This window comes from Cibotium barometz, chromosome 44 (genome assembly GCF_041138505.1).
Source record: "Cibotium barometz isolate CiBa-2024 chromosome 44, ASM4113850v1, whole genome shotgun sequence".
Classification (NCBI taxonomy): domain Eukaryota; kingdom Viridiplantae; phylum Streptophyta; class Polypodiopsida; order Cyatheales; family Cibotiaceae; genus Cibotium; species Cibotium barometz.
In genome coordinates this window covers 43827139-43840165 of record NC_141089.1, presented here as the reverse complement: position 1 = coordinate 43840165, position 13027 = coordinate 43827139, and the positions used below count along the sequence as shown (strand labels likewise).

At 46.4% G+C, this 13027-nt stretch overlaps 1 protein-coding gene across 1 annotated transcript in view; it reads right to left on the bottom strand.

The window, feature by feature from the left end:
- Positions 1-1093: 1093 nt before the first annotated feature.
- LOC147613323 (ATPase family AAA domain-containing protein At1g05910-like) overlaps positions 1094-13027 on the bottom strand; it is a 34489-nt gene continuing 22555 nt past the window's right edge. Inside the window, exons 7-11 of the mRNA XM_086782618.1 lie at positions 6493-6735; positions 6196-6382; positions 5874-5939; positions 5533-5782; positions 1094-1752 (exon numbers count right to left, since the gene is read on the bottom strand). Of these exons, the coding sequence (XP_086638744.1) occupies positions 1208-1752; positions 5533-5782; positions 5874-5939; positions 6196-6382; positions 6493-6735 (1291 nt within the window). The 3' untranslated portion in view covers positions 1094-1207. The remainder of the gene's footprint in view (positions 1753-5532; positions 5783-5873; positions 5940-6195; positions 6383-6492; positions 6736-13027) is intronic.

The window sequence follows — 13027 nt, the reverse complement described above, 5'->3', positions numbered from 1 at the left end:
CTATCACACAAGCATTTAAAGTCGTGATGTAAGCTAAACAAAGTCCATTAACTCCAAGGTAAGCGGAAGGGTTTTGGTAGACCAAACAGTTAGGGATTTGAATGTCACGGTTTTCTCCCATGGATTTGTAAATGAGCTTGAGTTGTTCTCTCCCATTGCGACCTTGTGATGGGACATTGAACGCAAAGAGGTGTTAACATATATGAGACGTGACAACATAGATTGAATATGATACTTAGTTAGAAGCCTTGTTTCTTGAATCTTGTATGGAGACCGTATACTAAATGTTAGGTGGTCTCAACAAGGAGTGAATTTATCACATGGTCTATGCCCATTACAATTTGCCCACAACCTAGCTGACCCGTGCCAATTGTGAAGTGCTCTATGCAATGCTCTCTGCATAAGAATTCTTAGTGGAATCTCAAGAAAATCGTTGCTTATTGCAATAGTTCAGTCAAACATCTTGGGTCATATATGTCCATCAAATTTGATTTTTTCTTGGATGGTCTGCTTAGTGGGTTCATTTTGTGTTCCAATGTCTTTGCCCTCCAATTTACTAATGGATTATACGTAGCATCCTTTTGACTCATGGACCCTTCACGTCTTTTGTAGACGTTGATCTCTCTCTCTCTCCCTCGCTCGCTCTCTCATTCTCACACACACACACACAATATAAAAATTAATTTGAAAGCCATCTCTCAAGAAACGCTAGTCCAAACCATGTAATGCTTAAAGTGAACATGCTAATGTAAGTTCATTTTAGCAGAGTAGTAGTTACTTTCTTGTTCCTGCAGCTAAACACAAAGGTGAAACATGCACTTACTATACAACCAATACACGCATATCATGTGTGATCGTAGTTTAGACCACCTAAAGGAGACCAGGAATGATGCGTTTTGCACCTTTCTACACAAATCACGAGGAAATTTACAAATTATGTTTCCAGAAAGAGTCAACTTGATGGCTCATGAAAGACGTCCTTAATGAGCAATTTAGCAATGACCATTTACTAAGTTGTGTGTGTGTAGAGAGCACGTGAGAGAGAGAGAGAGAGAGAGAGAGAGAGAGAGAGAGAGAGTCCTCCTTGGCATTCTTTTATGACAACCACTGCAGAAATTTCATTTCAAAGAATTATGCCAGTCCTGTATTACTTATATGAAATTGGTGGATTGCATTATACTTGAATTGCTCAAATATCACGTGACAGCTAGCTCTCGACACGTTCAGGACTCTCTTTATACTTCATGTCTGCTATAAACCTTTTTAAAAAATTTAGGACCCAAGATCTGCTCTCAGTATCACCTTGGGTTCGAACTTCCTGACAGACCCTTGCATATAGCATTTCAAGGTCAGAAACTCCATACTCGCGTGTACGCTTCACAAACCGCTTTTTTAATTTCTCAATGTGACTGGCAGATACAACTGCCATTGGGTGATCTGGATCCATTCCAGAATTCTCTTGATGCCAGCAGTCCAATAAATCTTTTCCACCCAAATCAGGAGAGCTGGGTATTGGACCATTATCTGTATCGTTAGCAAGGGCAGCAGCACATCTTTGCTGCTCTTTCTCTATATCCGTGGTTAGCTGCACTGACAACTCTTTTCGTCCTTCTAGCTCCATGTTGACAACTGGAGGTGGCATGGGAGAGGCTGGGGATTCTATCTCCTTGGCTGCCAGATTGGTGTCAGTATCAGTGGACTTCAGCGAAGATTCCACATGTGTGTGCCCAGAAACTCCAACCCCTGCCTCACCTGCAAGGATGACATTTTTTTAAAGCATGGAGAAACTATCTTGTAACAGTGATTGTACAAAAAACAGACTAGTTGTGAAACATGACCTTGTATAAGCCACCTGTACCACTTAGAATCCCTCAAAATTTCTAGTACATAAGCATAAAACCTACAATATGCATACGTTCGATTCACACTGCCGATTGGGATCCCTGGTTAAAAACACTCCAGGATATCAATTTCTTGCTCTGCGGCATGGACAAGTGGACCAGCCACCAGGGCCCACTCTGAGGTGTACACCAAAGAACACCATGACCTTGCAGAAGCAGAAACAATCCAAAAGGCATCTCCAAGATTCCATAAGAATCTGGCTTGTCATTCCATGTATTATCCAATGAGAGTGCTTGGTGGAGGAGAAGTTGCACTATATCGAGGCTAAAACTCACAGCCAAGTTGTACACAGTAGTTAAAGGAGGGGTATCTGGGGTCTTGCGGCCCCCCAGCCGCAAGCCTGAGGGGTTCTTAGGTGTGCTGTTATTGCAAGTTCCAGCAACAAGATCTCAAGTACTTACTTGAATTTTGATTTTTCGCCAAATGGTTGAGATGATCAGCGTATGGCACTACCTAGAGGTACCAGGTCTATAACACTAATCCTTTGTATACCTGTTTCTCAAAGGTGCTTCGTAGCTTGAAAGAATGGCCCAAAAGCATAAAAGTGATGATCAAGCAGGGAATTTCTTGCAGCCCCTTTTATGTTGACTTTTACATATCCAGTGGAGGGAAGGTTGGCTCCTCTTGACACGGATAAGCTTGTACACCAGTGTATCAGCAGGGTAAACAGACCCAATTTCTCTTTCTCAATAGATGTATGCAAGCTTTTGGAATGACTTTCACGATGAAGCCATCACCTGATACCTTCCCACTTATTCTTCAGGCTTGTCAAAAGCCTTTGGACACTGCAAATTAGCAATGCAGGGTTTCCAGACATCCAATGGAGAATCATTGGAAGGCATGAATATTAATATTGAGGAACCATATGGTGAACAGACCCAATTTTTCTTTCTCAATAGATGTATGCAGGCTTTTGGAATGACTTTCACGATGAAGATATCACCTGATAGTAGATACCTTCCACTTATACATGAAACGTGATACTTCAGGCTTGTCAAAAGCCTCAATGGAGAATCATTGGAAGGCATGAATATTAATATTGAGGAAGCATATGATGCACCTGCACCTGCAAGATGGGTGGACAACAGCCAGCAACAAAACGGCAGGAGCAGAATGAGCAGCAGCACACACAAAACACGGGAGAAATTCTGCAGGTAGCATGGAGAAAGGCCAGTCATATTTGGGCAGGCCGTGTAGACACAGACAGCAGTGAACGGGAAGTTGGTGTTGGGTGGGCAGATCTGCGCACCCACCAATATGAATATTAAAAGGTCAATCTTGGGAAATAAAGACAGCTAACCAGCCATGGCCAGCTTACGTACAGCCCGACCTGCCTAAATAAAGGTCATTTTTTCTGTGTATACAGCCTCATTAATCAATCATTCAGTTGGGATTCAGCAATTGACAAGCCAGACAGTACAATATTGAGTGAAGAAGAAAGCCAGGAGCAGTCTTCCATTGCATTGATCATCTTAACATTTGCCCCAACTAGTACCCTTACAACACATCATATAAGTACACAGGACTTGGGCATCACCTCTAGCTCAGGTAAGACCTTAATTGGACTTGGTATCCGGAATCTGAGTACGGTATGCTTTGTTGCAAGGATATTGATTCATCTTAGATTCAAGTTGTCTTCTTAATCAAGATCAGCCAATGAGCATGTAATATGCGGAAGCTTCGGAGAAAGATCGGTAACTTCAAAACTCAGAATTCAGCACTCTTTTCGCGACGGAAATTAACGCACAACACTTGAAAGGAGAAGTGCAGAAAATAGAGAGAGAGAGAAAGAGAAAGAGAGAGAGAGAGAGAGAGAGAGAGATGGAGAGGACACAGTATTGGATCCCAATTACCCTCTGTAGGGCCCCCACCACGGATGGTGTATTTGCTTTATTAGAATGATGTGAAAAACTGAAAGAAAATACAGCAATCTTGGACCTTTTCTTGGCTGGGAATACCCTGCCCTTGACCTGAATCCTTCACCCCTTTGCATTAGGAAGCCCTTGGCTGTCTTGGCCCCTTGGATTGCTTGAGCACTTGGTGAAAAATGAGATGAATCATTGGGATTATGGCCTCCACTATTTACACTTCTCATCAGGAGCAGTCGGCTGGTTTATTGTACCTCCACGACTGGTTTTAATACTATTAAATGCTGAAAGTGCCAAGTTTCACACTGGACTGCCCTGGCTGCCCCTATGGGCTGCTGTCCAGTCCAGCGCAAGCTGCTGGGCAGCGCCTGGGCACTGGCCGCCTGCAGTCCAGGCTGCCCTAAGGGCTAGCCAACTGGCTGGGCTGGCCCAAGAGCCAGTCGGCTGCTTGGCCAAGCCCTCTTGGGCTGGCCGACAGCCTGCCCAGCCCCTCCTTGGGCTGGCCGACAGCCTGCCCAGCCCTTCCTTGGGCTGGTGGGCATGTCCTGGGGCTGCTTGGCCCCATTTTTGGGTGGCCCAAAGCCTTCCGTGTGTCCAGATCTGCTACCTACCTACATCTACACAGCTGTCTAATATCTGGTGTGGCAGACCAAACATACAGAACAACTGACATCATTCCAGAGAGAGACTCACAGCGCGGACTGGCACTGTTTCATGTGTCCAGATCTGCTGCCTACCTACATCTACACAGCTGTCTGATACTGGTGGCAGACCAAACATACAGAACAACTGACATCATTCCAAAGGGAGACTCACAGCGCGGACTGGCACTGTTTCATGTGCAGGACAGTGCACACCTGACCTTGGACTCGTGCAAGACAATGCACACCTGACCTCGGACGACTGAGATGGATCCCTTACTGACTCGTCCCGGACTGGGCTCACATGGGACCACTTCATCATCCCAAGTCCTGCACCTTCTGTACAGAAATGTCTACGTGGCATCCAATTGAGGGATGCACGTGACAGAGCAAAGGGCAACTGTACTAAGCAATGGAGATTCACATTGTGTCCAGCCTGCCGATCTGCCATATTGTGCTGTCCAGCCAGCCCAACCCCATATGATAAGGCATCTTTCCTAATGCTACAGTGGCACTTTTGTGAACACAGACTGAGTACAAAGCCATCTACTTGGCATCACATATTTCATTGAAAATGAGCTGCATGGCTTTTGCAAAAAACTCCAGTAAAAAGCATGGCCACAGTTACTTTTCCGTCCAAAAAGGTGCCTTGTCTGCGATGAAACCTCCCTCAAATTCCCTTCTGGTGGTGTGTCCAAGGACCGAGAACTCTTCTCAAAACCTGGACCATAGCAAGCTTTACCTGCGCTAAGGGTAGAACGTTGACTTTCAACAGTTCCCCTCTCAGTGACACTCATAGGTGAGTGGAAGGCCCAATTGAGAGCCCATGTAGAAATTTTTATTGCTTGTTAAGCATAGAAGAAATTTGTGGGTGCCCAATGAAGCCTTTCAAGCCAAAGGTTTGTGCTGCCTTGACATCATGAAGCATTAGAAAATAGATCTAGCTTGAAAAGCTGTGGCACGCAAAAAATTTCAATCATCCATAGCAACACTTAACACGATGTGTTCGACAGCCTAGCTATAATATGTTCTTACCTTAAACAATGTTTTATTCATTCATTTTCAAGACCTCCAGTTCAGTGTACAAGCAATGCCAATTTCAGTACATGCAGTTTGCATACCTCCAACATCTCCATCACTATTACGCCTCGACCGTCGTCCATGGAACTCCACAGTTTGAGAGACATTAATTTCTGGCTGGACACCACGCAGCCTTGCGCTGACACGAGTGATGTATGCTGGCTGGGCCACTGGCGGGTTAAGAGACCCTGCTAGCTCAGTCCCATTCAATTTAAGAGGACCTCCCCGAGCTAAAATTGCATCACACTGGGCAACCAGATCCTTGTCTATCTGTGAGAGCATTGCATGTGCCTGATTCCACAACACCAACAAATCCAAGTTTCATATTTGTACCAAGGTCTTCAAGAATGATTCTGGAGTCTACAGCAAGAGGCCAACTTACTGCATCACGAAGTGCACAAGCTTTGCTAACAATGCGAGCTCCATTGTAATCATCTTTATGATATGCCTGCCATCTCAATGAATGCAATACAAAAATGCCTTAATAAAAACTCTTAAGTCAAACAAAAAAGAAAATGAATAAAAGTCAAAACTATAAATGTCTTCAGAAAATTCGGCGGGCCCTTGCCCGAGTGGTTATCATATGTTACTGCCAAAAGGGTGCATGAGTTTGAACCCAGAGGGTGCGTAAGTTCGAACCCCACACATTATCTATTTTATGATTTGCAACACAAAAAAATTGATTACAAAAGGTCTCAGCATGCCTTTGCATTGAGTGGAATCAACTCCAAGTCCTGTAAAAAGGCCGATCTTGTCAAATATTGTCCACTATCTGTCCGTTGCAGTAAAGTGGAAACATCCATGGGGGTTTGGATCACTGTATGGTAATCAGGTGCTTCCTCTTCAGTAACAGGATAATGGAAGACACTGAAGCATTTTTCATACAGCAGCCTGTGGCAAACAGACACAAAAAAACAATATGATTAGAAGAGAAAAACCTTATATTGAAGCGGAACATTTACTCAATATACCGTAAAGGCATCGATTCTCATAATCTGCACCTGTTGCAGACTTCTCGAAGGCACATCCTCATTCGCCTTAGAGTATGTTGCTCTTCCTCAGACTGGGCTTGCAGTTCAGCCTCGCTTATCTCTCTTTCTTGTTTGGGTGCTTTAGGAAGTTCAGGAAGAGTAATTGGTTTCTTTTTTTCACGATACCTCTGCTCAGAAATGTCCACTGCTGTTTCCAACAGTTGGGAAAAGAATTTAGCTCTGTCCTCAGAACTCGGATATTCAACTTCGTAGCTGCAATCAATATCAAATTTTGAAATTAAGTTTTCCCTAAAACCAAATCGGGAAGACAAACACAAAGAGCAGGCTAGGCTAGTTCTTGCACTATTTCACTGGCAAAAGCAGCAAGTAATTAGTCAGACTAAAGTGGATCTCCTAGGTTGTAGGTTGAGCATCCAGTGCATGAATGAAATGCATGCTGAAAAGAATCAACAGCCTACTTAGAATAGCATCTTTAGTATATATAACCAGCCCCTCATTCCTTGCTAAAAATCATCTCATTCTTCAACATATTTAGTCATAGATTAGTGCAGAGTTATGTGCGTAGTAATAGGAAACGCCATTCCCGGTGGTCTGGAACAACGTTTCCTATGCACAAGGACACCGGAACGGGCGGGAACGAGCTGCTGACGTGGAGGTGTAGTCGGAACGGCTGTTTCCATTTCTGGAACGGCCGTTCCGTGTGACAGCTGGGAATGCAACGGCCACCAATATCGTGCAAAGGTACCTTTGAGATACCTAGCGTACCAATGGTGTCTAATATACTAGGTAAGGTACTGAAGTACCTTCAAACGGCACTTTCTCCAAGATAACCAAAAAAAACACGGGCGGCTGTAGGAATGCACTCGCTGCTGGCCGCCCCCTCCCTGTGATTGAACTAAGCGTTCTAATTTGTCACTCAACCTCCTTCAAACTTGAGGGCCCAGGCATGGAAGCTTACAGTGTGCTCCTTCTCCTCCTACTTTAATCTTCTTCTCTTTCAACAATCATTCAACGGCACCTAGAGCTTAAGCGGTCCAAGAAGCAAGCTACTTGGTCATGGTGGGAAGAGGTGAACTGTGATGAGACATGCAAGTGGAGGTGCCAGGAAATGGAAGTGTAGGTATTGCAAGCAAGCAAAGACAAGAGGTGCCAGTCGTGTGCGAGCTCATTTAATGCATGAACCTGGCCATAATGTGGCTTTTTGCCAATCAGTTCCAGCAGAGGAGGAGGAGTTACAGGAAAGGCTACAGAGCTCCACTTCCGAGGTTTGTGGCTGTAAATCCCTCTTTTTTTGCTTCCAGTGCATCTAGTGGTACTTACGCAGCACATGCTGGGAGTACTGGCTCGCCGCTCTACTCCGGGTAAATCCTCTTGGGCCTTTTGTTCCCACGGCACCACCATCACGAGGTGGTCAAAGGACTATTCTTGGTTTATGGGATCCTCGGGCCAAGTTTTTATTTCATGATCACATTGCATTTAATGTGGCAAGATCACCATATTTCCAAGAGATGGCCCGTACAATTGCTGGATTTGGACCCACATATAATCCTCCATCTTCAAAGACTTTGAGGACCACCTTGTTGAAAAAGGAGAAAGAGGCCACTATGCAGCATCAGAGAATATTCGTGTTGGCTGGAAGAGGAATGGGGTGTCTCTTATCACACTGATGGCTGGAGTGACTCTCGCTCTCGCACCATCCATGGTATTGTGGCTTATTCACGAGGTGGTGTGCATTTCTTATCTTCACATGATGCATTTCAAACAGGGAAGAGCTCCGATGTGCTTGTGGAGGAGTGGGAAAATGTTGTTGACACCATTGGTCCAGAAGATGTGATTCAAGTCATAGGAGATGGAGAAGCATCAAATAGAGCAGCAGGGGCAAAATTGGAGTTGAGGTATCCCCATAGCACATTCACTCATTGTATCGCACATGGGCTGAATAATTTGCTGAAGGACATTGAGGATTTGCCATTGGTAGCACCTATTCTTGAGACAGGGAGAGATGTCAGAATATGCAGCGGAGATGCAGACAAGATCTGAAAACACTAGAGCAAGTGCACAGTAGAAAAATGCAGAAATGAGAGAGAGGGAGAGGGAGAGAGAGAAGCATATAACTCTGCTATATACACAACAAAAAATCCCAGATACAAGATAAGAAGTGTGGGGGGGCAAGGGGCCATTTTATATGGCCCCACCTAGCCAGTCGGCCTGCTGAAAAGCAGCCGACAGCCAGCAAAATAGCCACGACCAGCTCTGCCCTCCAGTCGGCAAACAACAGATCATGTCGGCCAGCTACAGGGGACAGCCTGGGGGCAGCAGAGTCCAGTCGGCCAACATCTGGATCAGCCAACAGGCACAGGACAGCCTCCCACACCAAGGAAAAATAGGGAAAAATATGGAGAGTGGGGAAAAATGAGAAAACACCTAAATCGGGCGGGCACACCCACGACAGAGGCCCTGATGTAAATATACAGACAAGAGATGACTACTAATACCCCCTCTCAGATCCTGCATGTGGAACCAACCCCAATGAGCTGGAGTGCCGCCAGAGCATAGCCTGAGGTAGAGACTTCATGAAGAGATCTGCCGCATTGTCCTCCGTCAAACAATAAAGAAGCAAGATGTCACCAGCCAAGATCTTCTCACGAACAAAGCGATATTGTATCTCTATGTGCTTGGTCTGGGCATGGAAGACCGGGTTCCGAGCAATAGCTATACAGATCTAGTTATCGCACTGGATGACTGTGGGCTCCTTCTATGGAAACCCAATCTCGCCAAGCAACCTCCGCACCCACACAACCTCGCAAGCAGCACCACAAGCAACCCGGTACTCTGCCTCTGTCGATGACAAGGCAATAGTTGGCTGCCTCTTGTTAGAAGTCATCTCTTGTCTTCATTAGACACCAGGGCCTCTGTTGTGGGTGTGCCCGCCCTTTGTAGGTGTTTTATCATTTTTCCTCACTCCCCGTATTTTTTTCCCATTTTTCCCTATTTTTCCAGGGTATGGGAGGCAATGTAGGACCTGTCGGCTATACCAGATGCTGGCCGACTGGTCACAGGCAATCCCAATTTCTCTCTGCTGTTGGCCGACTCCATACGTGTGAGGGCCGACCCTGAGAAGCTGGCCGACTGGTGTTTTTCACTGGTCGTGGGCATTTTATGTCCTGTCGGCTGTCCCTACTGCAGGCCGACTGCAGTATATGGGGCCATATAAAATGGCCCCATGGCCCCCCACTCATTGTATCTTGTTTTCATTGCGGGATCTTGTGTATAGAGAAGAGTTACACGCCTATCTCTCTCCTTCTCTTGTGCTGTCTATTTTCTGCACTCTACTTGCTCTTGTGGTCTCAGATTTTGTTATCATCTCCGCTGCGTATTTTGACATGGTATCAGAGCCCTAGGCTCTTGAAAGATCTTGGGAGTTTTCTGAGCAAGAGGGGGATTGTTACGTTGTTGATTGGTGGACTGTTAGGGACTGTTTGGGAAGAGAAGTAGCAAGAGAAAGGCGGGCTAAGTTGCTGGACAGCCACTTTGCAGGTTTAAAGTTTGTTTTTTCCACCCACCCACCCTTTTCAGTTACATCCCCGCGATGGCAGATTTGTTAGAGATGGCTAAGAAGCATGCGAAGATCCCAACTCTCCCCACGTTCCCAGTGGACCGTCAGTTGGACGGGAACAATTACAGCATCTGGAAGGTGATGATGGAGTCTGTGATGGAGTCATATGACCTTGCTAATTTCATCGTTATAGGGGTTCCTCGGCCGCAAGCAGAGGAAGGGGAGTTACTGTCAATGAAGAAAGACCGCGAGACACAGGCACAGATGTGGGATTGTGTCAACGCCAGGGTCCGGTCATTTATCTTCCTCAACTACACACCACACGTAATCAATCACGTAAAGCATATGACGCTAGCCAAAGGCATATGGCAGCACTTGGCTTCTCTTTATAACAGGGTATCGCCCATGAAGAGAATTTCCTTGGAAGTGCACATGCGGGTTATGAACCCTGCAAAGTCGTCGACGATGCGTGAGCACATTAACAAGCTGCACGCCCTTCAGCAGGAAGTCCTCCAGGCTGGGAAGGAGATATCATCAGAAGATACGGCCATTACTTTGCTGTCCCACTTGCCTGCTCAGTATTCCGCTTTCTACTCCTCTTTGATTACTAGTGGCAAGCTCAGCACCATTACCTGGGAGGAGCTTGTGCCCATGGTCTTAGACCAGGAGGAACGTTTCACGAACCCTCCTCACAGCGGAGGTTCGGAGGCCTTAATTGGCCAACGGCCGAAAGGCCGGAATAACAAGGACAAAGGGAAGGCTTCACTGGAGAAGTCTTCTGAGAAGAAGCCTGAAACAGAACGAGAGAAACTAAAGGCCGAGAGGTCCTGCAATGATTGTGGCGAGAAAGGCCACTACTGGAGGAAGTGTCCTAAGCAAACTGGGAAGAGTGCTGATTCTTCAGCCTCAGCTGCAAAGACTCCTGCATTTGTGCACTTAGAGATGATGGACTCCAATGCTTCATCGTCTTCGAGCGAGGAGGCAATTGGCTTCACCGCAAAGGATACCCGAGAATGGATTCTTGACAGTGGTGCTTCCAGGCACATGACTCCCTCCCGTGACTTCTTTTTGGATCTGAAACGGCACTCAGGTCGCATTTTCATTGGCGACAACTCCACCATTCTGATACACAGTGAGGGCCGGAAGGAGATTATTCCCGACGGCAAGGGGGGCAAGCATGCCTCCCTGTTCTTTACGTCCCTGCTCTTGGTTTTCATCTTCTGTCAATGCATTAAGTATGCAAGACTGGCTTTCGGGGGAATTTGAGGAGCATTTCGTTGCTCTACGGGACTGTGAGACTGGCCAGGTTGTTTGGGAAGGCGGTGTGGAGAATGGTATCTACAAGCTCTTTGCACTCTCCTCATTGACAGGTTCTTAGGTCAGAGATCTGTGGCACTTTCGTTTTGGCCACTTAAATGTGGATGCACTGCGGCGAGCTTTCCGAGACCAGATGGTGGTTGGCTTGCTCGATGTTGGCAGAAAGGCAAGGACGTTGCAGTTCTTGCATACATGGTAAGCAGCACACGGAATCCTTTCCGAAGCAGGCTTCCAAGCGGGCTTCAAAACCATTGGAGTTGATTCACACAGACTTGTGTGGACCTCAGCAGACACCATCAGTGGGAGGATCTCTCTATTTTATGCTGCTTGATGAGTGTACCAGATTCACGTGTGTCTACTTTCTTTCACAGAAGGACCAAGCTTTTGCACGGTTCAAGGATTGGCACGTGATGGTGGAAAAGAGTCTGGATTGCAGGTAAAGACTCTCAGGGCTGACAAAGGGGGTGAATTCTCCTCGAATGTATTTCTCAGATTTTGTGCAGATCATGGCATCAAGAGGAAACTGGCCAATACTGGATCGCCTTCAGAGAATAGAGTTGTAGAACGCAAAAACAGGACTATGGTGGAGATGGCGAGGACCATGCTGGAGCATGGTGATCTTCCTCGTCCACTTTGGGGAGAGGCTGTGGCAACGGCTGTCCATACCCTCAACGGGCCTCCAACGACTTCAGCGCCTAATATGACTCCGTTTGAGGCATACTTTAGCAGGAAACCTAATGTCTCCCACTTTCGTGTTTTTGGGAGTGATGCGTATGTACATATTCCGAAGAAGCAGAGGGGGAAGCTTGACTCCAAATCCCGCAAGCTTATATTTGTGGGGTATAATTCTCTTTCCAAGGGATACAGAGAGGAATGAGATTGTTGTCAGCCGAGATGTGGTCTTTGATGAGCATGTTTCAAGAGCCGCCACTTCTTGGAGATCCAGAAGAGTCTGATGATGATTCCCACACCATTGTTCCAGTTGATACACCTCAGTCAGTACAGGAGGTTGAGCCCGCAGCTGGAGTAGAGCCCCCGCAACGGCAAGAGGCTCCACGATCTGTTCAAGTACCCAGGTGATTGTTGGACACCCTTCGGAAGTCAAGTGTCACGGAGTTACCCTCTGAGTGGACCACAGAGGACGGCCCTCGAAGATCGCACAAAGTGTAAACCGGCCTTCAGAAACCAAAGAGCGGTGAAACAAACACTCGCACATAAAACACTTCAACACCATTGAGGACCTAGAAAAGGAAAACAAACAGGGGGAGCTAGAGTGCTCCCGCAAATAGTACACGGACACTGATTGGCCCCAAATCGCAGTGGCGCCCCTTGCGGTATTTCTTTAATTGATTATAAGAGCTTTGATTACAATATAAGGCTGGCAACTCAGCCGTCCCAGTAGAACTCCTGAAGCCTGCAAAGAACCTACATCTGGCTTCTAATCCACACGGCATCCACAAACAAGTCCAGCCATTGTTCACATCAAAAGACTCTCTCACATTGAGTCTGCATACAGAAGCTTTCTCCCATGATCAAGGCTGCCACAACCATCCATAGCCTCTCACACTATGAACAGCATCACACCCTGACACATCCAGTGCTCCTGTATCACAACACAGACTCCCAAACTGTCTCTCAAGAGAGTATCACAGCACAGCATACCATACAGTT